The sequence below is a fragment of the Blastomyces gilchristii genome (genome assembly GCF_000003855.2).
Source record: "Blastomyces gilchristii SLH14081 genomic scaffold supercont1.9, whole genome shotgun sequence".
Lineage (NCBI taxonomy): Eukaryota > Fungi > Ascomycota > Eurotiomycetes > Onygenales > Ajellomycetaceae > Blastomyces > Blastomyces gilchristii.
This window is the reverse complement of record NW_003101674.1, coordinates 548,094-573,906: the sequence shown is the minus strand read 5'-3', so window position 1 is coordinate 573,906 and position 25,813 is coordinate 548,094. Positions and strand designations below refer to the sequence as shown.

Genomic DNA, 25,813 nt, shown 5'->3' with positions numbered 1-25,813 from the left:
CGGCTTCCGATGCGCAGCGCTAGGCCGGTTATGCGGTTTGCGACGTAAGGGTTGCTCATTTTGCCCTTTCGTCGACGTTTGTGGAGTCATGGCTCCGGGGATAGAGGGGAGAGGGTCTACCTAGCAGCGTAGATTTCTTTCCAGGGTGAAATTTAGATTCATGTTGTAGGTATAGATACCAACATGATGATGGGAGATTTGATATATAAGTTTTTCGACATGGTGGGCTGGCGAATTCAACGGGCTTCATACATCCGGAGTACTTACATCATTATTGCGGCCGTAATTCGGAGGTTGGATAACCCTAGCCCTGGTGGCTTGGCGTGCTGGTTGTTTAAATTCGGGGGGGGGGGGGGGGTTCCATTTCCTTATCATCCAGGCTGTTGAGAAGATGATCAATGCCTGTGAGGGATAGTTACTCATCTATTGCCTCTATGCAAAGCACAAGTGGTGTGATTATATCAAGAGTGAGTTGAACAAGAAGCTTGCTAAAGATTGCTGTCAAGGGGGTTTTTGAACAAACAAGAACAAGAATTATGATGATCAGTGTACAGACTCTCAGAGCTTCTATTCAAGCTGGTGTTGTTATACAAACAACTTTTCTCAAAGAATATCAACATGATGCAGTTTCCCCAACCTGCCTGTCTTGGTCAGAATGATACATTACATACCTGCGATACATACATTTGAAGTTTGACTCTGACTTATGAACATATAGCTTGAAGCTCTGAAGCTGTGGAAGAGCTGCAGGTGGGTGTATCAAGTCACAACCTAAAAATTAAGCATCAAAGCTGCTGTTGAAGAGAATGTGCTTCTTTAAGTGATTCAACATATAAGAAAATCTCTAGAAATTCATGTTCTACAGTGACTACAGAAAGAATGCAGTGAATAGTTTGATCAAGAAGAGAGATAGTCTTCTGATCATATATTTTTCTGTAAACTTCTTTTTTCTTTATATGAGCTTGAGAATTTCAGTGTTAAATGAGATCATTTATCAGATGAAAACTTTCTCATTACTTGACAGATGTATATTCTTCAGTTTTTATTTATTCATTTAGTTATTATATATGTGACTAATACACACTACACTCTTTAATTTCTTTAATTTTTCATTTATGCATTCATTGTCTTATAGTCATTTCTTTCTTTTGATTTTATAGATTTTGAATAGTTAGACAGAAATGTAACAAGTGAACTTTGACAAACTCTCACTGTTTATTTACTTACAGTTTTTTTTAAACTAAGCAGCATTTTTTCAGTCATAATCTTCTGAATCAGTCTCATCTTTTTCAAATCTCATCAGATTCATGCTGGTTTCAATTATACATAGTCTGCATCTTCGAAAACTGATTCTCCTGGTCATTTGAAAAAGATTCCCTCTCCAAAAAAGATACTGACCAGTGAGTTAAGTTACTGCAGAATAGAAGGTTTGTCGCCCCTGAAGAATCAAAATTTGAAGCCCAGTTGTTTTCCAGCCTTTTTGGATTCGAGCGGGGTTGTTTGGCTTACTCACCTAAAGAAAGAAAGCTCTAGACTCTTCGAATAACAATGATAATACTCTTGTACGGAGTAACTACTAATTATTATAATTGCAGCAAATGTCAATAACGCCGACAAAAATTGTTGATTGCCGGCCATCAATTTGTAATCATGACATCACCAACGTAACTAACTTAATAATTGTCAGCCCCTACATCGCATCTAGGTCTTCAACCGGCCTTCCAAAGTCACCCCAATTACCTTGTGAAGAGTGTGAATAGGAGTTGTAGGTGTGTTTTTTTTATAAATGAGATGAAATAGTTTGAATGCTGCCCTCCGTCCAGAAATTCCGAACTATACAGAGAGAGTACTATGTAAACTCAAACCAGTTCGAGTGGTTTATAGAATGTGGGACATGTGACTGCATGATCATGATCGACAACCGGCGTCTTAAGTAGTTAGTTACTCTACCAATGACTTCACGTTAAAGAAAAAAGCCCCTAACATCTCAACATCCAGTTTTACTTCTTTTTTTTCGTCCGGGGTGGCGGCCCGGGGGGGGGGGGGGGGCAGTAACCAGTAACTTAGCGCAGATATGCTTATGACGACTGATTTCGGGCAATCCGCTGCTTATGATGCAATCAAAGCCGGGGGACGAAACATCCACCACGAGACGACTCGGATGAGGATTCTCAAACTTCTCTCGTATTGACTTGACTTCCTCGTTCCCGTTCTTGGTCAGGTAGTTAGTTAGTTAATCTACTAATCAAGTCCGCTTGTGCCCGGATAGCATACATTGCTTAGAAATGACGCCGGGATTGCTGCTTCCGTTGATTTCCTTTCTCCTATTGAACCTGCCTTATACTACTGATTAAAATATATTATATATATATCTATGAAAGTCACCCCAGTCTTTTTCATTCTTCAAAACTTAATTGCCCCAATATAAAAAGCCGGCGATTATCTCTACTATAACCGTTGCGTTAACTCTTCCCAGGTATATTTTCCTGATCTGCCTTCCTCGTCCACATGCTAACTAACTGGTATTCTAGTCAAAACAAGAAAACTAGGGGGAGTTACGTAGCGGCTTCCTAGTTTTTTACTTTTCGTTGTTCTTTTCAATTTTTTTTTTTTTTTTTTTTTGCCCTAGAACTTTTGATTGAAAGAAAATTCAACATGCCGGTGTTGGATCCGGGAGTCCCAGTTATTTCACCGCGAGCAGCAAAATCGCACCGCCGAAGGCATCGAAGGAATTCATCCCTCAACATGACTATCAAAACGGCTCTTACAAAGTTAAAGGAGACCGCGAGACCATCGTCGGATAACGAGTCCTCCACCTCTCCTCTTAAAAGCTTCGCAAACTTCTTCCTCGACAGGGATATCGCATCCTCCAGTGAAGATTTACCTAGCGATGATAGCGACCTCCTAAGCAAGAAACAACAGAATCGCCAGTCGCGGAAACTGAAGCGAGAATCCAGGTCGCGATTGAGCGGGGAGATGAGCGAGCAATCGCGAACACGCAAGCGGGAGCGCGATGCGCAGGCTGCGCGAGAAGAACCCCACGAGATCAAAGCCCGCTATGGAGATTTGCCGCTGATGCAGTCCAGGCAGCGTCTACGGGAGGATCTACTTAAGTTTGACAATGTCACACCAGACTCGATCGGTCAGGAGGTCACGTTCCGCGCGCGGGTGCATCATATCCGTAATATGTCATCGAAGCTAGTTTTCATCATTCTCAGGCAACAAATCACCACTATACAGGGCGTGCTGGCAGAGAAACCCGGGGCGATATCGACTCTTATGATCCAATGGGCTGAACATATCCGAGTAGGGTCAATTGTCAAGGTTAAAGGCGTGCTAACCAAGTCCAAAGTCCCTGTTACGGGAACCACCATCCATGATGTGGAGATCGATATCCAGGGGCTTCACGTAATTGTTCACAGACAGGACCAAATCCCGTTCAGCGTTTACGAAGCAGAACTCCCGAGCAAAGACGTTAGTAGTGACGGACGGCGAAACCACGTGCTGGACCGGACCCGTCTTTCCAATCGAATCCTAGATCTGCGAACCGACACCTCCCAATCCATATTCAGAATCCAGAGCGCAGTCAGCAATTTGTTCCGTTCTTCGTTGGATGCTCAGGGGTTCATTGAGATTCATACACCGAAATTACAGAGTTCGGCCACCGAGTCTGGTGCTAGCGTTTTCGAAGTCAAGTATTTCACAAGAGAAGCCTTCCTGGCTCAGAGTCCACAACTCGCCAAGCAAATGGCTATTGCAAGCGACTTCGAGCGTGTGTACGAGATTGGCGCGGTATTCCGCGCTGAGAACTCAAATACCCATCGCCACTTGACGGAATACACTGGCCTGGATATCGAGATGGCGATAGAGGAACATTACCACGAAGCGCTGGAGATTGTCGATTCTGTCCTCAAGGAGATCTTCAAAGGGATATATGGCCGCTATCGAAGAGAGGTGAATATTATCAAAAATCAATTCCCTCATGAAGACTTGGTCTGGCTGGATGAGACACCAATTATACCATTCACGGAGGGAATAAAACTTCTTAATGAGAGCGGATGGCGCCGAGATGGTGAGGAACTACCAATAAACGAAGACTTGGGGACGCGTGATGAGATTCGATTGGGAGAATTGATAAAAGAGAAATACCACACCGATTATTTCATATTGGATAAGTTCCCCAAGGCCGCAAGGCCATTTTATGCCATGGAAGATCCCGAGAACCCTGACTTCACCAATTCGTTCGATATCTTTGTCAGAGGCCAAGAGATCGTCTCCGGCGGCCAGCGGATACATGATGAGAAGATCCTCGAGAAACGAATGAAGGACGTTGGTATCAACCCTGCGACAATGGAGGAGTACATGGAAGGCTTCCGTTGGGCAGCCCCCCCTCACGCCGGTGCGGGCATCGGCCTCGAAAGATTAATCATGCTGATCTTGAAACTTGGAAACATCCGCCTAGCCTCATTATTCCACAGGGACCCAAAGAGCTTTCAAGATATGCCAGATACATCACGCATCCTCCGCTACCCGGAATCGTCCACTCTTGAACCTCCATGGGAGAAGGAAGGGTATCAAAGCGATGACAGGGGCGATCAGGATCGGAAATTCCAACCCTTGGACGAACTCATCGCCAACTACGGCGATGCAACATCAACTTCGTGGCCCGACATGAAATATAAAATCTGGCGCGACCATCCGACCGGTGCCGCCGTAGCATACGTCCCCAGCTCTCACGGCTTCGCGATAATCCCGGGCGACCCGCTCTGTGACCCGAGCCAGTACTCCAAAGTAACCATTCGCTTCCTCCGCTGGCTCAAGGCCGAAGCGCGCCTGAAACCCATCTGGATCCTCTGCTCCATGCCGGTCGAAGAAATCCTAGGCGAAAAGCTAGGCTGGCGCACCCTCTCCTGCGTCGGCGAAGCGCGCATCGATCCGTCCCGCAACCAAACGGCCGCGGACGCAGATATCGCCAAGAAGATCCGCCAGGCAGAGCGCGAGGGCGTCAAGGTCCACCACATCCCCAGCGACAAACCTCTTCCAGAAGACATCACCTCCAAGATCGACGCGCGGATCAAGGAGTGGCAGGCAAATCGCAAGGGCCCCCAGATCTACCTGTCGGACATCAAGCCATGGCGCAGCCCGCGGGATTACCAGTACTACTACGCGACCGACAGCACAGGCACGATTTGCGCCTTCGTCGCCCTAGCCCGCCTAGGTGCGAACAGCATGCAGATCAAATACAGCTTAGATTTCCCCGGCGCACCGTCCGGGACCATCGAGTACCTGATCACCCATGTCGTGCAGGCTGGGGCCAGGTTTGGCATTAAGGCACTCACGTTTGGCGCGGGCGCGTCCTCGACGCTCACGCCGGGCCATAACATGTCGTCCACGAAGGGCAAGGTGCTCCAGACCACCTATGAAGCCATTGCCAAGCAGTTTGGGCTGAATCGCAAGACGGAGTTTAGGGCTAAGTTGGGTGCGTTTGAGGAACCGCTTTTCATTGCTTACCCGCGCCATGGGATGGGTTCCAAGGGTATAAGGGCTATTTTGAATTTCTTTGAAGACTGAATGGATTTCTTTTTGTTATGACGGTTTCATAGCCTTGAGCCTATTTTTTTTGGTTATACTTGCTATTGGTATTTTGGTTATAATTTGTAATAATATCGTTTTCCTTTTCCTGTTCCCTTTTTGATTAATTATTTTACTTTTTAATTAGTTCTGTTCTGTTTCCTTTTGTTTTCGCTTTTCTGTTTTTATTATCCTCTGAAAGTGGGTAATGCGACGAGAGACGATTTTGTTCGATATACACATAAATGATAGCGATATTACATGTTACAAACAATTGGATTTTTGCCATTCATAGATATATAAATATGTGTTTACAGTTTGGCTTCATGGGCTAGTTTCCTCAAGAGTAGAATACATCTAGGTGTGTATGCATCTGAAGCAAAGTTACTAGTGAAGGCAAGACTTTAATTACATTTCATATCAACCCTTCAAATAGTAATTCTGGAAAGAGATGGCTTCTCCAAATGAGGACAGCGCTGGTGTTATCTGTACCGAGCTGGCCCTGGAGTATTAACTTACGCGTTTGGTGGACTTGCCATCTGGATGCAGAATATGATGAATACAAACAAATAGAAGGTAGTAGGATAGAAAGTGATACGAAAGTGATACGAAAGTGGGAATGAAAATTCAGCATTGGAAACTTGTGGTTAACCTATAAAAGAGGTTGGTAGGAAAAATCGGGCATAGTCGATATTCCTCCTAAGCGAGTTCTCAACCCTGTACGCGGAATGTCCTCCCACTCGCAGTCTTTCTCTCCCGTTCCTCATTCTCGGGTCGGGCACGATTGAGAACTATGGTTTAACAGTTAATTTCGTGTGTCAAGCTAGAACGTACCAAAGTCCAAAAAGGGCAGACACGTACCTTGTAGGAAGTCTGCGGTTCGTCTCCGCATCCTCGAGTGGATATATGCCTTTCGAAAAATGTTAGTTGGTACACAAAATGATGGATTGTTCGGGCCATGAAAGTTACCTTCGAAGCTTTGATATGGTAGTGGAAATAGTCGCGGAAGATCTGGATATGGGAGATATTCTCTCCACGTCGCTGGGGTGTAAGATGGCGAGGGAAGAGAACTGTTTTCAAACGGACAGTCAGCTTCCAGTGCACCGGAGGGAATGGGAGAGCACGAAGGAGTTAAAGTACCGAAAGTGATGTAACCGACGTCGCTTCCGGAGGCCTTTACCTCCGGTATGCCTTGTAGTTCGAGAGGAGGGTCATTGCGGAAAAGAACTTGAGGCGCGTTTTGGATCGCTCGTCTTCTTGCATCGACGAATTCCTGACAGTCGGGTAAGAAATATATTCTGCTCAATGGCATATGGTATCAGGAGACGGAAAACATACTTGCAAAAACACTTTGCCGAATATTCTGTCTGTCTCATCTCGGAAAATAGTGCTGAAAATCACGGTAACCCGATCGTGGCTGGCCTTGATGTATATCGCTTCCTGGTCCCGATAATGGATTGACATAACCTCACCTCCCTCCGCCACACCTTGGGGCGCTGATTCAGAAGTGTATCTCGCCGCCTCCTCCTGCAGTTCTGAGAATTCATCGAATGCCTTCTCAAAAGGTGCGGCCATCACATTCCGTCGCATGAGCGCGATCCGATTAACCAAGTCTTCTCTACCTTCCGGTTCCGCGGGGAGATTATCTAGATCAACTAGAATGGAGAAATCATAGCCGGGCTCTGGAGGCACGATGAATGGGCCATATTCCCGCTCGAGGACACTTTGCGCCCCGTACTGCACCAGCTCGCGGAAACATTTAACGGAGATGGAGATGAGGATCTTGGATTTAGTTTCTGGGGTGGAAATATGGAATGTGACGCCGTCGAAATCAGAAACGATTTGATCAATGGATACGGGGGGGCCTCTATGGTTGGAGTATGTTAGCACTGGTAAATATCGGGTGGGATAGCTTGTAATGAGGGGAGAGGTGACGATGTATGGTAGTTGAGCGGGGAGAGGGGTCGGAACATACCCAGAGAATCGCTCCGTTAGGAGGGATTGGATAAGGACATTTTGGTAATCTAAGAGAAGCATGATGATGGACCGGGGATCATGTCAATGCGTGAAGCGAAAAGATGTATATTCCCAGTAGTTGTTTGATAAATGTTGGCCGCATCAGCCTGCACCGCCGCAACAACTACGAAGTGGAGCGGAGGATACTGCCGCAATGGTCAGTAGCGGCCACCGTAGTTAGGCGCCTATTGTTGCGCGCGCTAAAATAACTGGCTGCGAAAAAGTCGAGGGAGCTCCAAATTTTTGCTTGAGCACCCAGGCGGAAAAAATGGTCAAATCATATTTGTGAGTACAAGATCTGTGTATATGTCTACCTTATTTATAGATTATGGATGACTGATTATTCCTTCAGGAAATTCGAGCCTTCGAAAACCTTTGGCCTTATTACTGCGGCTTGGTCGAATGCGGTTTGGATACCTGACGAAGATGTCTCCACCGAAACTCGACACACGGGTGCCGGACGAGCAGTTGTTGGAGCAGGAGAGGAGGTGATATGCTGGGATTTGAAAAAGGGTGAATTGCTCAGCAAATGGAGGGATGTGGATTGCAGCGCACAGGTCACGGCTATCTCACAAAGCAAAACAGATAAAGATATTTTCGCGGTTGGGTAAGAATAGGATTGTCTCTCCTAGATACCATGAATGGGATTCTAACAGCATGTGGTAAATAGGTATGAGGATGGCACAATCAGGCTATGGGACTCGAGACTAGCGACGGTTATGATATCTTTCAATGGCCATAAAACCGCCATTACCCAGTTGGCATTCGACAGTGCGGGAGTGCGCTTGGCGAGTGGCTCCAAAGACACCGACGTTATAGTATGGGACTTGATCGCAGAGGTTGGCATTGTCAAACTACGGGGTCACACGGATCAAATTACCTCTGTCAACTTTTTGAACGGTTCGGGCGCCGGTGACACTGAAATACAAAGTAACACTGACCAGGACCGCTTCCTCTTGACCACTGGAAAAGATTCCTTGATCAAAGTCTGGGACCTTTCGTCTCAGCACTGCATCGAAACTCATGTCGCGCAGAGCAACGGGGAATGTTGGTCATTGGGGCTTTCACCCGACCAGAGTGGATGTATAACTGGAGGGAACGATGGCGAACTTCGAGTGTGGTCCATCGATGCTGCTGCGATGAATGAAGTGGCGAAAGAGACTGGGGCAACAGACGGTCGCAAAATCCTTGTGGATAGGGGTAATTTATATCGACAGGGCAAAGACCGAACAGTCGGTATCAGCTTCCATCCGAGGTTGGATTACATTGCAGTCCACGGCGCTGAAAAATCGATCGAGATCTGGAGGATACGAACAGAGACTGAAGTACAAAAGAGCCTAGCAAGAAAACGGAGACGGAGGCGAGAAAAAGCTGGTGAACAAGGCGCTGGAAATGAGCTAGAAAATGCTGCAGATGCTGATAAACCACAGTCTATCTCGGCCGCCCCAATATCTGACGTTTTTGTGTCGTATACTATCGTCAGAACAGGTGGAAAAATTCGTTCAGGGGACTGGATGGGTGGGAAAGGCCTCAGATTACTTGCGGCAACAACCAACAATCAACTGGAAGTGTACGGTGTGATCCCTGCGGAGAAGCGAAAATCGAAAGAGAGCGAGGAGTCAGAATATAACCGCGCATTATCGATTGATATGCCAGGTCACCGCACGGACATTCGATCGCTTGCCCTGAGCTCTGATGATAGGATGCTTTCATCCGCCTCGAATGGTAGTTTGAAGATCTGGAATGTGCGAACCCAGACCTGCTTACGAACTTTGGAATGTGGTTACTCATTATGCTCCGCCTTCCTACCTGGAGACAAAATCGTGGTAGTGGGGAATAAGAATGGGGAGCTAGAAGTCTTTGACATTGCCTCATCTACCTTGCTGGATACAGTACAAGCGCACGAAGGCCCCATATGGGCGCTACACGTTCATCCTGATGGGAAATCTATGGTTACCGGAAGTGCTGATAAGACAGCTAAGTTCTGGGATTTCAAGGTCGTACAAGAAGAGATTCTAGGTACGAAACGGACGACTCCTCGCCTTAAATTAGTTCATACGAGGACACTTAAAGTGAACGACGATATCCTAAGTATTCGCTTCTCTCCCGATGCGCGACTCATCGCTGTAGCACTGTTGGATAATACCGTCAAAGTGTTCTTCGTTGACACTTTGAAACTATTCTTGATCTTATATGGCCACAAGCTTCCTGTCCTTAACATGGATATCTCATACGACAGCAAATTAATCGTCACCTGCTCTGCGGACAAGAACGTTCGGCTATGGGGCCTGGATTTCGGTGATTGTCACAAGGCGTTCTTCGCTCATCAAGACAGTATCATGGCAGTAGCTTTCATACCGAATAATAATGAGGGCAACGGTCATCACTTCTTCAGTGCCAGCAAAGATCGGGTGATAAAGTATTGGGATGGTGATAAATTCGAACAAATTCAAAAACTCGAAGGGCACCATGGCGAGATATGGTCGCTTGCTGTCAGCCATTCTGGAGAATTCATCGTCAGTGCAAGCCACGATAAAAGTATCAGAGTATGGGAGCAAACTGATGAGCAAATATTCTTGGAAGAAGAACGGGAGAAGGAACTCGAAGAGCTCTACGACAGCACTTTAGCAACCTCGCTTGATCAGGACGAGGATGCTGAAGGGCAGGACAAAGCAGAGGCAGTGGCTGCTGGCAAACAGACCGTTACAACCCTCATGGCCGGTGAGAAGATTGTAGAGGCTCTCGATCTCGGCATTGAGGACCTGGCGCTTATGAGAGAGTGGAAGGAGTTGAAATTATCCAATCCCAATGCAGCACCGCCATCGCGCAATCCCGTCTATCTAGCCCTGGGTAACATTGCCGCAGAACGTCATGTCCTGCAAGTCATACGAAAAATTCCAGCAGCAGCACTCCAAGATGCCCTCCTGGTTCTTCCCTTTTCAAAATTACCGGCCCTCTTCACATTTCTGAATATCTGGGCAAAGAACGGATGGGAAATCCCGCTGACCTGTCGCGTCCTATTTTTCATGCTCAAAACGCATCATCGCCAGATTGTGGCGAGCAAGATGATGAGACCGATGCTCGATGGTATTCGAGGCAACCTACGACGTGTCCTTGCCAGACAGAAAGATGAAATGGGTTTCAATATTGCAGCGCTCAAATTCATAGGCAACCAGGTCCGGGAACGTGGCCGTTCGGATTACATTGATGAGGAGCTGTGGGAGAGGGAAGAGCAGCAGGAAAAAGGGAGCAAAAAGCGGTATTTCGTCAATGTTTCATAAGGGGTAGAATTCGCATGAGTTCGTTCTGCTCTATTGACTTTCAAATGTCTTATTCACAGGCTACATATTTTGGGAGTTGGAAAGGGGCTTGTTTGTCTCTTGGGAAGTAATTTTTTAAAAAAGGCTTTCTTTGAAAGGAATTTTGTTTAAATAGATTTCAATTAACGCAAGGAAGGTTCTTGTACGGAATAAGTTTATCTCATCATTCTGGTGATTTCAACCGTAACTAGCAGCCTTCCCACATAATCAGACTGGATTCACGAATTACGGGCAACCCATCCATGGAGATTCGGCGGGATTACGCCAACAGCACTTGTAGGAGTAGCCCCATAATCACACTCTATATAAGCAGTACTGTGATTTCCACAGTCGCTCAGCAAAGTACGTCCGCTGGAAGGAGAGTGGGTTCCTGAATCCTAAATTGGCAGCAAATATGTTAGCCATATGATTCCACAATCAAATGCATAAACAGTATTGAAAATTGCAAATAAAAAGTGAACACCGCGGTATTCCAACTCTAGCTCCTTCGGCGAAGGATCAAGGGCAAAGGAGAGCACCACGGCACAGTGCGATAACAAATTTTCATTTGCTTCTCTTTTTCTCAGTAGAACCATTCTAAGCACCGACGACATTTTTAAAAACCGTCCCCCACCTGGCTTCAGCTGCCATCCCACAGCAGAGAATCGAAAGTTTTGAACCTCCTCCTCCTCCCGGTCTCAATAAACATATGACGATGAAAATTGAAAGTGGAATGGTAGAGAGGAGGGAAAATCTCGATCCAATGCTGGGAATGTAGTGCAACTGTCGTCCAATGAGGTTTGATGTGACGGCATGTCATACCTCTTCCGGCTCTTCCTAAAATATATTCGGTTCTTGATTGTATCTCATCATGTAAAATTGGTGGGTAGGTTGGGAAATGCAAGCTTATAGGGCCAGTGTAAACTGCAGAAAAAAAGAATAGGGGAAGGTGTATTACTCACATATTAGCACTGATAGCAACAGATGTGCCTTAGGTGGAGTACTGTGCCGTTTGTGTGGGAAAACTCTTCCACAATTGTTGAGTGCGAGCATGGAGGAAGAAGTTTGAAATTGGAGAAGGTTCAAAGTTCTTCGCAAAAATTTGGTACGGTTTTATTCCAAAATCACGTGACAAATATGTGGATGCAGTAGGATTCAAATGGCAGGTCGGATGGACGACAATACGTCAAGTTTCTCCCGAAATAAATAAATATAAAAACCGAAAGTAAAAAGGAGAATCGACCCTAAATTATTAATGAGAAGATATATATACAACAAAAAAGGTAAATGCCAATATCCAACCAAAAGATGAAGCTCTATGCATGTACGCCATGCTGAACTTGCTAAAGCAAAAAAAGTTCATTTCAAAATGAGATCCATAATTCATAAACCATTATCGTAACCCCACATCAGAGTCGGCCACTATGATGATTGCTTCATCTTCCCACACGCAGAACAAGTCCACCATTGTGTTTCCATGAAAGCGCCACAGGAATGGCAAACCCAACCAAGGGGCTTTTCCGGAATTTTCTTTTCTAGCGAGAGAAGCGCCTGTATAGCTCTGTTTCGCGGTTTCCGGGCTATGCTACCAGGGGAAGGCTGTGGTTCACTACGGGCTCGTTTCACGAACTTCTCAGGCGTTACTGAAGGCTTAACTGATGGTGGTCTTTCTGACGTGCACGCGTCACAGCAGAGGAAGGATGCTGGATTCATAAGTGTGCACACTGGGCAAGTCCAACCCTCTGGGTCAGCGACGCTGTCTTCGGCCAGATCAATGAAGGGGTTAGTAGTTGGATTTTGCTGCTGTGGAACAGCAGTGTTAGGTTTGGTATCTCGGGGGATGGGAGGAGGAGAAAGAGAAGTGTGGGGTCCAGCAGGATGGCTGTTGTTTGGAGGAATATAGGAGTTTCCTCCATATTGCTCTTTTTCTTCCTCTTGTATAAGTTCAATGTACGCCTGTATAATAGCTCGTTCATTCGCATCTTCTTCCTCTGCTTTTGTTCTGAAGCCATTTTTAGATGCCTCGTCCGCCAATTTTTCCCCTTCAATGGTTCCGCTAGCACACCCATTGGTGACTGTTATTCGTCTTTGGGCTGCATCTGCAATCACTTGTCGCATATCTGTGCCTCGCAAAATAGGAGTACCTCCGACTTTTCTCCCAGAACCCGCTGTGAGGGTCCGTCGTTTCTCAGCTGCAACCCGGGCAATACGGCGAGCTTCGTGCAGGGGTATCCTTTGGCCACCGAGTCGCTTCCCTTCGGACAAGAAACCTTCCCCGGTATAACCTTTTAGAGAGAGTTGCATCTGTTCATCACGAAGTTGGTTCCATAGGGCATGGAACTGCTGGTCGTGGGGCCCGTGAACAATGTGGCATAACCTGAATACGTTAAAATCCAGTAGATACTCATGTGCAGACATTAATAACTTACTCATGTAGCATAGTATCGAGAACTTGGTCAAGGGGAAGAAATTGCTTATCATCTGACGGGTACCTCAGTCTGAGGCATATTTTCTCGCCGTGATTTATATTTATACCAAGCAGATTCCGCTCTGGGTAAAATTCAGCAAGAGTTCCGACTCTCCATCCACGCTGGCGCATTATTGGCTTGACGAGCGAAGCAATTTTCCGCAGAGTCATCAAGGCCTCAGCCTCACGTGGTTTGTGTTTAAGATGCTCGAATTGAGAGACCAACGGATCGAATTCCCGCATGGCTCAGTTTCACTGGGAAGATATCACAGAAATTTTGGTTATACCAAGTAGACTCAGGTACAGCCTCCGAAAAACGCCTCTCTAGCTTGAGAACTTGTCTGTAAATAATGCTCTAGGGGGTACACGTCAACAGCAAGCGCATAATGACCTTTCAAGGAGAGTCGTGATGCGAGTTGCCAGGATTTATAACCAAAGGATGACAAGTGGTTTTTAAGATATAGATAGCCACACGACGATGAAGATGAACGAGAGAACACTCAGGCCCCGTTCGCTCCTATCAACTTGAATCCCGCTCCGCCTCACAAGACTCAGGGCTGGATGAAGTATGGAATCATTTCGAATTGATATCACGTGGAACGACGCCAAGACCGATGATTCGGAATAATGCTTTTCCTTTTTCCGAAAGCGGTCTGATTTGGCATAACGGAGCAAATACATCATCAAACCCAGGATTTCTTGGGAGAGAATTGCATGCCAAGTTATTGACAGTAGTAACCAACCCTCAAGCCATTTGAAGAAAATTATCACATTTTCATAATGACAAGCGACGACGAGTTCTTTTTTGGCTATGTAAGTGCTAGACACTTCCAAGTGACATGTGACCGCTGCTAACACATGTTATTGCCATCCGCAGCTTGCTTCCATCCCGAACGATGTTAAAAAATACTCGTCTCAGGTTGCAGACTCTGTAAATGAACATGTGGATCACCTTGCAGTAACTGTCCGAGATGTGTTGGCTCGCCAGTCATGGCTGCCGCCGGCAGTTAAACCTCTTGGAAAATCAGCAGCGAAACGAATGGTTTCACCCCCTCCACAATCCATACTAGATCGGGCTCAGACCTGGGTATCAAGAAACCGCGCCTGGACAGCAGCCATCGTCGCATTTGTTGGAACTGGAGCTCTCCTGGTCTATGGAAGCAAAACGCTCAGCACCAAGAAAAGAAAGGCGCGAAGAGCCGGCAATGGCGCTCGTAAGGAGATCATTGGTATGGATTCATCTTAGATAGGCTTGCAATAATTCTTCTCGGTCGGTCAGTACTAAGATTTAAATAGTTATCGCGGGCTCTCCACACGAGCCTATGACGCGGTCTATTGCTAACGATCTCGAACGTCGCGGCTTTATCGTCTTCATTACGGTCGCTTCATCTGAAGAGGAAAGTGCTGTTCGAGCAGAGGGCCGGGAAGATATTCGGCCCCTGTGGCTTGACTTAACAACTGTAAGGAATAGCCCTGGGCTTTAAATGCTGTTGAATGTGGATTAACCAAACATAGACGCCCTCGACGCCGTCGGAAATCCATCCTTCTCTTCACATAATTCAATCTTTAATCACCCAACCCCAGGCACCGATGCCTGGAATACCACCACATGTTTGCCAGCTAAGCGGACTTATAATCATACCTCCTACAAAATTTCCCACAGGGCCTATCGCAACAATTCCAGCGTCAAATTGGGTCGACACTATAAATACTCGCCTTCTATATCCTATATTAACAACACAGCTTCTCTTACCACTTCTTACGTTAAGGAGTAACAGCAGTTCGATAGTCTTGCTTTCGCCTTCGATACAGTCTTCCTTATCAGCACCGTTCGCAACCCCCGAAGTCACATTAACCCGAGGTCTATCTGGGTTTGCAAGTAGCTTACGACAGGAACTCCGACTCTTACAACGAGCCCACAACAGCTCTGGCAACGGCATCGAAGTTATCGAACTGAAACTTGGGAATATTGATTTGGGCCGCCAGTTCCGGAGTGGCCAGAATCAAAATTCAGGAACGGAGGTCCTTACCTGGCAGCCGCAGCAACGGGCTATGTACGGATCGACATACCTGTCCAGTATCGATACCAGAGTTGGAAGATCAGTTGGTGCAGCTTATGGTAGCCCGGCCAGAGACCTGCATTTTGCTATCTTTGACGCCCTCGCGCCAGCCTCCAAGTCGTGGCTGGGCAGGCGTAAACGGAAACAGGCAACTGTTTATGTTGGTAAAGGGTCCAGAATTTACTCCATAGTCGGGAATATAGTTCCTAGTGGACTGGTAGGATGGATGCTTGGTCTCCGTTCCGGACAGAGTGGTCCACTAGCAGACCTAAATTGGGATGCCAATAGCAGTGGGACTAGCAGTGAAACGGGATGGGAGAAACTCACTTAAAGCAACCATATATTCGTATATAATGTGCATATACTCCGCGTTTGTGATTTGGTTATTTTACGGGAAATGTACGTACCATGGACGGCGTTTCGAGGGAGGCATCGCATGTATTCGGCAGACAAATTTGCAATTCTGCAATGATCGTTACCAGGTTTCCTCATAGGCTATTTTATCTCTTCTCTATTCATATCTATATTAACTTGTCAAAAGTGCATTGGTTTAACATTTGTCTATTTCCTATAAGGTTATCATTAGCAGCAACCCCTGGTTAGCTAGCTCACTTTACATTCTCAAGATGAATGAGATACGATCACCAAGCTGAAAAATTGAAACCACCCTGTTCAGCCCTCAATAATATGGCTCGCCACATTTACCGCCTTGAGATCTACCAATTCAAATTTGAAGTTCAAAGAATTTTGCGTAAAAATACTTTTACGAGCCGCCATCCTCTGGGTCGGGCAAAATCGAACGAATGTCCAGTTTCGGCCTGAAAGCAGGATAGCACGCTATTTGCCACTGGAACAGAGGCAGTTGAGACTAGTTATCACACTCCATTTAGATAACATATTCTAGTCAACCCACAACGTCTTGCACATCTTATGATGGATGAAATTTGATATTTTACAGGCGATTACCGCTCGCTGTTGAAGGAGCTAGCATACTGCAGCATGTGTGTGACGTGTGTGGTGTGAGTGCTTATCTCAACTCTGCCCAACCGACGTTCAACAGGTCCCTGTCCTTGCAGACGCGAGTGACCGCTTCCCTTGGCTTTCTTAAGCTCACATGATGCACAAAAGCACAGAATATATGAGTCAGAATGTTTGACTTGAAATATCATCCATGGATTATATAACTACTCTGGATATATCTCGAGGATAAAAAGCGCCAACACATTGGCAAAACACCCTGATGACATCACATCCCGACGTTGTGCATATAATTCCAAACACGACACGGCACATCTTCGGCAGCCTTGCAGGTTGGGTTGCCAACAAGTGACAATCGCCGCATGAATCGCATGAATCGCATGAATCCCTTGGCAATAATAATAGTAAAAAAGGGACTCGATCCGTGGCAGTTGAGAGTCCGCTAACGGGAGGGCTGTGCCGGGACTGGAGAGCGCCAAGTGGGCTTCTTTTAACCCCAGTGTCGACCCATCCGCAGCGGCTTTACAGAGCCTCGTTCGGCTGTTTCCCAACTGCTGGAGGCAGATTCCCGCAGGCAATACGAATCGCGAAAAATTCCTCAAGCGTTGATTGTTGGAGAGAATATAAGGCCATCGTGTCTCACCATGCTTTATCTTGCGCTCCATTTATCACCCGCCTGTTGCACCGTTTGTGCTTTTTTCTCTTTATACTTGACTTCTATTCTCTCATCATGCGAACCTCCTGCATCCGCGCTTCGCTGTCAGTTTGATAAGAATACTTCAAGACTTTAAATTTTTGTTATTCAAGTTGAACTCAAGACGATGCTGGTTGATTATGATGGAGCCTTTGTGGTTGGCACTGGTATCCCCTCCGGCGTCCTTCGATTCGCTGGACATGTAGTATTGGGTATCTACACGTCATTGGCATCAACTGCTTATAATTATGTCAAGGACCATGCTGCGATTGTTCAGCAACCGCCTTTCCACCCAAATACATTTTACCTGAGCCATCTTGCTTCAAAATGGGTTCGTGCCATATTTCTTGCCACTTTCCTCTTCTCCTTGCTTCTTCCGTTTTATTTTGCGCCAGCTTTGTCCGTAGATACTATCTTTCTAATTCTATGACCCTCCCTCCCCTTTCTGGTATAGAGCAAAATCGGATTCTGGTGGAACTTTGCCATGTGGATACCGACCATGCTCGCTCCGAGCCTTTATGTCACATTAATCGGCCTGTTTGATGCTGTTATCATGGTCTACTTTGCTATCGCCACGGTGCGCCAGGCGACCTATATTCCCCATTCCCTGGGGCCCTGCAGAATCGCAGAAACCTGGCAGGTTCCCATGAACGGCAACGAAAGTTACTTCCACGTTCTTGAAACTCTTCATACCTATCCGGACGATCCTGACATGAATGTACCATCTGATAAAATCTGTAAGGACTTTGTATCCCAATGGAGGTTTGGGATTGGATCTCTGTATGTACATGTACATACACCTGCACCCCGTCAAAGTGTTTGACTTACACATATCCATTGTCTTTTGCTTTCCAGTTATTAATTTGAACATAGGGTCATATATATTCTAGTGTCATTCTTCAACATCATTGTTAGCTTTGCTCTTTCAATTGTTGGCGTTCGATCGCGTATGACCCCCGAAAGGAAACGAAAAGAGGCCTTTGTCCTTTCCGCAATTAAAGTTATCTTCTTCATGGCATATAGCTTCGGCGGAACCCTCTTTCTGGCTTTCTGGAGTGCACTGGATTTGTTGCCCAATTCCGTACTCTCACGATGCCGATTTAGTGCTCGCTACATGAACAAAATGAGCCAATTTGTCGCTATACCCATTCAGGACCGGCTACAGAAATACCCTATATCGTTTCCATTTTTCAAACGCTACCAGCCCCCTCCAGCGCCTATGATGGTTCAGGCCAAAGCCAAAAGCGAAAGCGCTCCACTGGCAAGGTTTCTACATCTTGACATACTAACCCTTGTCGCCCAACGCTTGCATTATCAAGACCTGGTAAACTTGAGCCTGTCATCAAAGGAAATGCGCGAGACGGTTTTCCCAGATGGCCATTCTAGCGGTAGGCTAGGCATACTTAGGATATATGCTTGTGATAACGCTACAAAAACTGGGTGCTTTGTATGCCAGTTTCCAATATGCGGGGTATGCCCAAATCCCCTGCCCTTCTATTATTTCGCGCCCCGTTTTCCCGTACCTCCTCATCGCTACTCAATTTTTCCAATATCACCCCACAACCATTTTCATCTGGGCATATCTAACAACACACTCTCATAATCTAGTCATGCGGAGACGTGAGGCGCTTTTCCCGACCCCAACTCGACCTGCTCCATGAAGAAACCTGCAAGCCCTATTGTTCCACCTGCTTCTTCAGAAAGATCTGCACCCGTCCACGGTTCAACAGCAGGAGCTGTGATCGGCAAATTACACTCGCAGGTAAATATCACGGTTCAAGAGGCCGATTCAGTCCCGATAGTATCGAAAACGAACGCCTGGTGTGTAGTTCTTGCAAACCGTTTCTCATCTTTGAGTGCCTGGAACAACGGTATGAGCGCGGCAAAGTCAAGATGGAACGCAAACTTAGGCACAGCCAGTATCGTGACGATTTTGCGTGCAAGGGCTGCTCGAGGGCGTTGTCGTCTTGGGGTCCGAGGTGGTGGATTTGTGATGCTTGTGGTAGTGAGTGCACGGACCCTCTCCATCCGCCCTGGGGTTTCAAAGTTGCCGATACCACTGGGTATGCATTATCAAAAGTTTGATAATGACTTGCTTGTTTCTCCTTTGCAAATCCGTGTTGGTGGCTCTTTGAATAACGAATATTCCTCTCACGACTTTATTCTTAATGTACAGTACTATAGAGTTTGCATACAGGCCGTACGGAGAATATATATATATATATATATATATATAATTAAATACACGTAATTATTACAGGCATATATACATCCATATTTACCCCGTACTCCCTCCCACAGAGAATTTCTGTACCACCTTAAATACATACAATAAATTAGGGGGAAAAAAGGGGGGAAAAAAAAAGGGAAAAAAAGCAACTATCAACACGCAGCTTACACCCATCACTTCCTCTCAACATAAACCTCCTCGGCATTTTCGCCCATCTCAGCATCCCTACCATCCTGCCCACCACCCCCAACATCCCCCTTCGCCCACTTCGTCTTCAAGCCCACCAGGCGCCTCCTAACCCAACTGGCGCCCCAGACCACGGCAAAGGTGATAAGGAGGGCTGCAACAACGATACAAAGGTATTTTACCACATTGGCTATACGGCTGCCGTTGGGACCGGGATTGAGGAATGGATATACCCAGAAGCCTTCGGCGGCGTGGGTGATGTAAGCGACCCCTAGGTAGAGGAGGAGGAGGAGGATCAGGAATGGTAAGTGAAGGAGGGGTGGTGGAGGTGCTGTTGAGAAGACGATTTCGAACACGGCGAAGATGGCTGGTAGGACGTGTTTGGAGATCTGGGATTTGGGGGAGGGGGAGAGATATCCTGTCAGCATTATATCTAGTATATACATGTGCTTGAGGGGAGTGATATGAATACAAAAAGATAGACTGGGGCGGGGATGTGGGGCAAGGGGGTAAGGGGCAAGGGGGAACATGGGACTAACATTTCCCCACACCCAGAGTTGGGACTGCACTGAGCCTGCCTTATACAGCAGAGACCAATATATCGCCACGACCACGAACGGGTAGCACACAATGGTGGTATATAGCAGGCTGTGCAAGGCACGCAGCCATCGGGGCCATTTGTCGAACAGCACGGATCGTCCCTGGCGCGCATAAAGGACCGTATGGATGCCGGCAACGAGGAAGTATACCAAAACTCCTAGGAAGGAGAGGGAGGTGAAATAGCTGAAGGATCGCGCATCATCGATCGCGTGGCCGCTAGCGCCCTCCACCGCGAATGAAATGACGGCGGTTAAGATGCAGTAGAAGAAGATAGTCAGGCGTAGGATGCCGAAGACGAGTGGGTAGAATAGCCAGGAAGTTTCGAAGTGGTGGAGTGGGTCATTCGCGGGGTCTGCCCCCATGAGAACGTTCATGGACGGCATTCTGGGCGCCAAAAGCCGTTGTATCTGTGTATATAGATATAGATATAGATATATATATCTAGATCTAGATCTAGATCTTTCCCTCGAGTTCCAGTAAGTCTAGCGTTGGGCTTAAACCGTGCGGGTGCAGCAACTACGACTACGTGGCGAGTTTATATAGAAACGAGATCGCAAACGACCGGAGGATGACGGATTCACGGCATGATACGGGCTTATAATAGATGGCGCTGGGCACTTCTCAACAGACTCATGATGCCGGGTGAACCTTGGAATCCATGGAAACTGAAAATCCGTTGTAAACTCTCCGAAAAAACTATATAACTTATACAGTGCGGCGCGGGAAACTTAAAAGTGCAAATCATGGGACTGAGTTTGTTAGGATAAAAGTCTAAACCACGGGGTAGCGGGGGCCCAAAGTTGAGGCAATTGGGCTTTGTCAATCAAATCGCTGTGGTACGGTACGGTTGGTACGATATTTAAATATGGCTTCAAAATCCTGTCAATGCAGTGCTGTTGCTAGCTGGGTTAACTGACTAGTTACGGAGCAGTTGGCATTGTTAGTTATAAGTTACGAGCTAAGCCCCCCGCACGCTAATAGCGGGAGGGGAGGAACCTCTAACCTGTTGAGAAATGCTATTTTGATATTTTGACCTCTAACCTGAACCTGTGTAGTTAGTTACATTATTGTAGGCACAGACACAAGCGAGGCGGATTCAATCATCTTCGAGCCTGAGTCTTGCTGGGCAGAATCTAGAGTGATATTTTCGAATGGACAGAGTATCGTATCGTGCCTAAATCCTTGGACCTTTAACTTGTCTTCTACTGCGTAGGGACATGATAAGCCACCCCCTGGGGTCACCTGGAAGCAGAAGTGTTCGGGCAGCTTGTTATTTTGGTCTTGTTGGCCGAGTGGTTAACATACGCACGGCGACAATGCTCACACGATCACCTTGAAATTAACAAGACGAAGCTGCGGAATCTCCGAGAAATGATCATTAACTATATCTACGAACCAACTAGGGCCAAATAAGTTAGCGGAAAGCCAAATATATCAGCGGAAAAACTAAAAGAAAACTACCCTGGGAGCAAATCGACCGTGGATAAACGAGGGACAACTCCAGCTAACCCTGGTTTGTTGAATTAACCTTCTTTGCTCTGCATAACGCATATAATGTTTTGTTACTTGCGCAGCCATCCCCATACATATGAAGTTACATAAAGTGGCCGTCCCAGATTGATACATGTACATGTCCTCAGGAGTCTTTTACCCAGCATCCTGAACTCGCCTCAGAAAAGTCCCTAAACCTCCGTGGGCCCTTCCCAGTCACTTTTTCAACATCATCATTCATCCGATCCTCCTCCCCATTTTTAATATTTGTCTCTAGAACCGCCAACATCTGCGCATAATCCTGCGGTATCCCAAGAGTTGATTCCATCCTGGCTGCCAATTCAGCTTCAGAAAGCTTAACATGAGCGATCGTCCTACCGAGCACGGAAGACAGGATATCTGCCAAGTCATCGTAGGACAACAGCTCTGGGCCCAGGATGAGATGTTCAGTGTTATGCGGACGGGCATCCGTTAAGGCGCGGAACGCAACTCGTGCAATGTCCTCTGCGGAGACGAATGGGACTCTCCCCTCCCCCGTTGCGGAATAGATCTTGCTCTCCTCCTTGATAGATAGGAGATGTTGGCCTTCTGAGAAGTTTTCTGTTATAATATCATATGCCGGTCAGTTTAGTCGGATATATCTCCAAATATTGGGCATATGATAATTGCATACCCATAAACCAACTCGGGCGCAGAGCTGCCCACTCAATTCCGCCCTCCGCCTCCGCCTCCGCCTCCTTTACTCCATTCTCCTCTAGACCGGCCAAATAATCATGCACCTGCCCCATCGCAAACCCACCCCTTTCAAGCACGCTAGAACTAAGCAGCACAAATCTTCTCACCCCCCTCCCCCTTGCGAAATCGATGAACCTTTTCATCAGTGGGACCATGTCCAGAATGGGCGGGCCGACGATGTATACTCCCGTGATGGGGCTGGAACTGTATTGGAATTCGGTCCTGACTGCTGATGCTGATGCTGATGCTGATGCTGATACTGATGTCGAGACCGCATTAAACGGCTGTGCCCAGGTGGATTCATCGAACCAGTCGAACTTGACATGTTTGTACGGGCTTGATGGGTAGCTGGTGCGGGATGCGACAAGGAAAGGGACCTCTGGGGCGCAGGTGGAGAGGATGGAGGCGAGGCGACGGGTGGTTTTGCCGCGTCCGCCGAGGAGGAGGATTGTCATGTTATATTGATTTTTGGTCTATGATATATATATATATATATAAATTGTTTTTTGTATGGGTTTTTCAGACCTATGATGTAGGTTCTAGGGGGATGGTGACGCTGTACGCACGAGTAGCTGGTAGACTCCCCGCTTGTTGGTGCTCTTATTCTTTAATTTGCAACGGCTATGACGGGGTCATTGGGCTCAATGGTTCTCGTGCTGCTGCCGGTTAGCCTGATGTTTAAACTTCTCAAAACGACCTGGGCATCTGATAGTATTTATGCTTGCGCGATATGTACATGTACATCACACCCCTAATTGACCCACGCAGCCCAATTACGATGGCACAATGTATGCAACTCTATCATCAAAGCAACCCACCCTGTCAAACCTCTATTATAGCTCCTAATAGTCCTAACAACACGAGTATTTGTGTAAAAAAAAAAAGAGAATTTGTGAGCTTGGATTGCGTTTTTTTCAAGTCTCGCTAAAATCCGGCGCCAAACCCCCTTAAATCCGAGCTCTTTCAAATCCGAAAAAAAAGGACGATGCCAACATTCCCTGGACTTAAAGAAGTTAAGAACTTAATATCCACACGCACGGGTTTAACGCGGAGAGATAATCATTCCGGTATTTTAACTACTGTTGATGGTGATTACTTTGAAATTGAAAAGCAGGACGTGGATAGGGTTTCTAAAGGAGATAGCTGCGGCTTGTGAAGTAAACCACAGATATACACGTACATCGTAAATGTCAGGGTCCAGGTCCCAGGTGAGATCTTGTTCCATATAAAAATCGCCGTAGGTTCCGCCCCTAAATGAACAAACATATCGTAAAGAATTACGTTTTGGAGTCTGCAGAAGGACTATTTCGACATCAGCTACTCTACAGGGAAAAGAAAGAAAGACAAAGCCATGGCCAACTATCCGGCCGTCGACTATCTCCTAGATAGGGCAAATATCCACGATGTCATCACGAAGATGGTAAGTGAACCCACCCGAGAGCCAGCAGAGCGCGGCGGATTATTATGAAAAGAGAGAAAAAATAAAGAGAGAGAGAGAGAGACAGAAAGAGAGAGAGAGAGAGAGAGAGAGAGAGAGAGAGAGAGAGAGAGAGAGAGAGAGAGAGAGAGAGAGAGACAGAGAGAGAGAGAGAGAGAGAGAGAGCAAGCTAGAATGAACACTCGCCATGCTCATATAGGCCAAGGGCTAATAAAATATAAACCCCGAACATGAGAAAAAAAAAACAGAGTTATTACGTCGACACACGTCAATGGGACAAGCTCGCCGACGAAGTGTTCATCCCAACCGATCTCATCATCGACTATTCGAAATGTTTCGGCGTCGAACCGACGCAGACGACGGCGAGGGAGATAGCCACGAATTGGAAACAGCTCATGGATAAGGTGGATGAGGCGCAGCATATTCCAAGGTGCGCGCGTTTTTATATTTTTTTGTTTTGTTTATTTTCAAGAAATGTAAAAGCATGAGTGAGGGCGGGGGGAGGGAGATATGGGCGATATGGGCGATATAGATACTTATACTCCTTGCTAACGACATTGCACTTGGATGTTGTCATTATTTGTCTATATCGCAGTGCTATACTCATCACCCTTCCCCAACCAGGAACAGAAACGGTTGAACCCCGAACGGCCTTTGCCACTTGCAACGGTGCCGTGACGCTGGTCAAGAAAGATGCTGATGGTGGACCACTTGTCTCCAACGGGGTGAGTACCTGGGGGCGAATCAGTTTCTATTTAAACTGCCTCTTTTCTATTTTTATTTTCTTCGCTAGCTTTATTTTTGTTTCGGAGCCGCGGCCACTGACATATGCTCTCTTTTTTTTCCCCCTCCCATACCAGGGCCGATATGACCTTGAATTGAAGCGGGTATCATCCCGAGATTCAGGGGCAGGGAATCCGTGGCGGATCACGAAGCTTGTAGCGAATTTGGCGTGGGTTGAGGGGAATATGAAATTGTTGCCGTATGGTGAGTTAAGGGAAGAGCAAAAAACGAAATGACTTGGGGGGAAAATATGTGCTAGGTATTTCTGTAGATGCATACATGCAGGTGGACAAACGCGCGCATTTAAACATCGTTGGTGTATCTCGCTCTAACACTTGAGAGCGAGGGTATTGTCCTGAAAGAAATAGAGGTTGTATGGGCCGCACGCTCATATGATGAAGAGGATTTCTCTCTTGCTCGACACAATAGCTAGTATTCAATAAATTGTCTTGGTTTTCAGACACAGACATTCAAGGATATTGGTCCTGGAGCGTCGGAACATGTGTATATAGCTTCGTTGCACTTGTTCTGCTGAAGAACGTGTGACGTAGTGATGTACGCATGCATTGCATGGCGCCCGATGCACACAGCATTTATTTAAACTTCTCGGAAAATTAACAGAGCTCGTTTGTCATTTGTCGTTGTACTGCACTGTACCTTGCAGACAACCCCTTCTGCAAGATTGAAAAGCAGCATATGTTGAGCACATCCATATGCAAAGACTCAGTCCAAATGTACCCAGATAGTTGCGTGCGGGGAACTGGAGATATATATGTTGGGTACTTTTATCAGGAATTGCAATAATAATAACCTTTCATTTCTGACAACCACCAACATAAAAGTAACTGCCTAACTTACCCCAAGGCGTGTAGTTTAGTCACCGCCGGCATCATTCAAGAACAACAATCCAGTGATGCTGCGGCGGCTGAGGCAGTTGTTGGAGGTGGGAGGGATTGTTGATAGAGACCAGGGAAGGGAAGCCAATGACTGAGGAGTATCTATCTGCCATCTTGGGGTTATTGTTATATACTTAATAGTTTATTGATTATTTTCACTTCCAGCAAAAGGGAAATTCTTTTTTCAAGGGTGCGGGCAAGGTCTCACTGAACCTTGCTCTCGAGAAGAAACACAGTGGCTGTCGAGGGGTTGGGAAATGTCATGGCAGTGTGTTCTTTTTTATTTGTTGATATTTCCCGACCCGGCCATGTTGGTGTTTCAACATTCCAAGTCGTCCGTCCCAGTTTCCACTAGCAAGTTACTCTGTA

The 25,813-nt window shown here is 46.5% G+C and overlaps 9 protein-coding genes across 12 annotated transcripts; 5 read left to right on the top strand and 4 right to left on the bottom strand.

The window, feature by feature from the left end:
* The first annotated feature begins 1,725 nt into the window (after positions 1–1,725).
* BDBG_04515 (aspartyl-tRNA synthetase) lies at positions 1,726–5,968 on the top strand. The gene is made up of 2 exons (XM_002624605.2): positions 1,726–2,476; positions 2,532–5,968. Exon 2 carries the CDS (start codon positions 2,656–2,658, stop codon positions 5,569–5,571), a length of 2,916 nt encoding a protein of 971 aa, XP_002624651.2. The 5' UTR covers positions 1,726–2,476; positions 2,532–2,655; the 3' UTR covers positions 5,572–5,968.
* BDBG_04514 (actin like protein 2/3 complex, subunit 2) lies at positions 5,633–7,890 on the bottom strand. The gene is made up of 6 exons (XM_002624604.2): positions 7,547–7,890; positions 6,910–7,438; positions 6,712–6,844; positions 6,541–6,641; positions 6,433–6,481; positions 5,633–6,362 (listed from the first exon to the last, which is right to left on the bottom strand). Exons 1-6 carry the CDS (start codon positions 7,606–7,608, stop codon positions 6,283–6,285), a joined length of 954 nt encoding a protein of 317 aa, XP_002624650.1. The 5' UTR covers positions 7,609–7,890; the 3' UTR covers positions 5,633–6,282.
* On the top strand, positions 7,374–11,195 carry BDBG_04513 (WD domain-containing protein). The gene is made up of 3 exons (XM_002624603.2): positions 7,374–7,872; positions 7,940–8,194; positions 8,258–11,195. The coding sequence occupies exons 1-3, from the start codon at positions 7,856–7,858 to the stop codon at positions 10,866–10,868; spliced, it is 2,883 nt and encodes a 960-aa protein (XP_002624649.1). The 5' UTR covers positions 7,374–7,855; the 3' UTR covers positions 10,869–11,195.
* BDBG_04512 (zinc metallopeptidase) lies at positions 8,532–13,904 on the bottom strand. The gene is made up of 3 exons (XM_002624602.2): positions 13,316–13,904; positions 11,849–13,263; positions 8,532–11,284 (listed from the first exon to the last, which is right to left on the bottom strand). The coding sequence occupies exons 1-2, from the start codon at positions 13,594–13,596 to the stop codon at positions 12,309–12,311; spliced, it is 1,236 nt and encodes a 411-aa protein (XP_002624648.1). The 5' UTR covers positions 13,597–13,904; the 3' UTR covers positions 8,532–11,284; positions 11,849–12,308.
* A 164-nt stretch (positions 13,905–14,068) lies between these two features.
* On the top strand, positions 14,069–16,171 carry BDBG_04511 (uncharacterized protein). Its single transcript, XM_002624601.2, has 4 exons — positions 14,069–14,166; positions 14,231–14,582; positions 14,650–14,813; positions 14,869–16,171. Exons 1-4 carry the CDS (start codon positions 14,134–14,136, stop codon positions 15,742–15,744), a joined length of 1,425 nt encoding a protein of 474 aa, XP_002624647.1. The 5' UTR covers positions 14,069–14,133; the 3' UTR covers positions 15,745–16,171.
* Positions 16,172–16,173: 2 nt separating this feature from the next.
* Positions 16,174–20,642, top strand: BDBG_04510. 3 transcript variants are annotated; one of them, XM_031721702.1, is made up of 5 exons: positions 16,174–16,432; positions 16,547–17,416; positions 17,540–17,865; positions 17,959–18,556; positions 18,694–20,642. In XM_031721702.1, exons 2-5 carry the CDS (start codon positions 17,213–17,215, stop codon positions 19,168–19,170), a joined length of 1,605 nt encoding a protein of 534 aa, XP_031578546.1. In that variant the 5' UTR covers positions 16,174–16,432; positions 16,547–17,212; the 3' UTR covers positions 19,171–20,642. The 3 variants fall into 3 exon arrangements, with proteins under 3 accessions (XP_031578546.1, XP_031578548.1, XP_031578547.1); XM_031721704.1 differs by having other exon boundaries at positions 16,547–17,865; XM_031721703.1 differs by having other exon boundaries at positions 16,174–17,865.
* BDBG_04509 (uncharacterized protein) lies at positions 18,029–20,802 on the bottom strand. The gene is made up of 2 exons (XM_002624599.2): positions 20,041–20,802; positions 18,029–19,890 (listed from the first exon to the last, which is right to left on the bottom strand). Exons 1-2 carry the CDS (start codon positions 20,482–20,484, stop codon positions 19,489–19,491), a joined length of 846 nt encoding a protein of 281 aa, XP_002624645.1. The 5' UTR covers positions 20,485–20,802; the 3' UTR covers positions 18,029–19,488.
* A 179-nt stretch (positions 20,803–20,981) lies between these two features.
* Positions 20,982–25,340, top strand: BDBG_04507 (uncharacterized protein). The gene is made up of 4 exons (XM_031721699.1): positions 20,982–23,747; positions 24,014–24,195; positions 24,361–24,490; positions 24,626–25,340. Exons 1-4 carry the CDS (start codon positions 23,679–23,681, stop codon positions 24,782–24,784), a joined length of 540 nt encoding a protein of 179 aa, XP_031578543.1. The 5' UTR covers positions 20,982–23,678; the 3' UTR covers positions 24,785–25,340.
* On the bottom strand, positions 21,457–23,833 carry BDBG_04508. Of its 2 annotated transcripts, XM_031721701.1 has the most exons (4): positions 23,508–23,833; positions 22,894–23,406; positions 22,266–22,800; positions 21,457–22,192 (listed from the first exon to the last, which is right to left on the bottom strand). In XM_031721701.1, exons 3-4 carry the CDS (start codon positions 22,780–22,782, stop codon positions 21,738–21,740), a joined length of 972 nt encoding a protein of 323 aa, XP_031578545.1. In that variant the 5' UTR covers positions 22,783–22,800; positions 22,894–23,406; positions 23,508–23,833; the 3' UTR covers positions 21,457–21,737. The 2 variants fall into 2 exon arrangements, with proteins under 2 accessions (XP_031578545.1, XP_031578544.1); XM_031721700.1 differs by having other exon boundaries at positions 22,266–23,406.
* Positions 25,341–25,813: the final 473 nt, after the last annotated feature.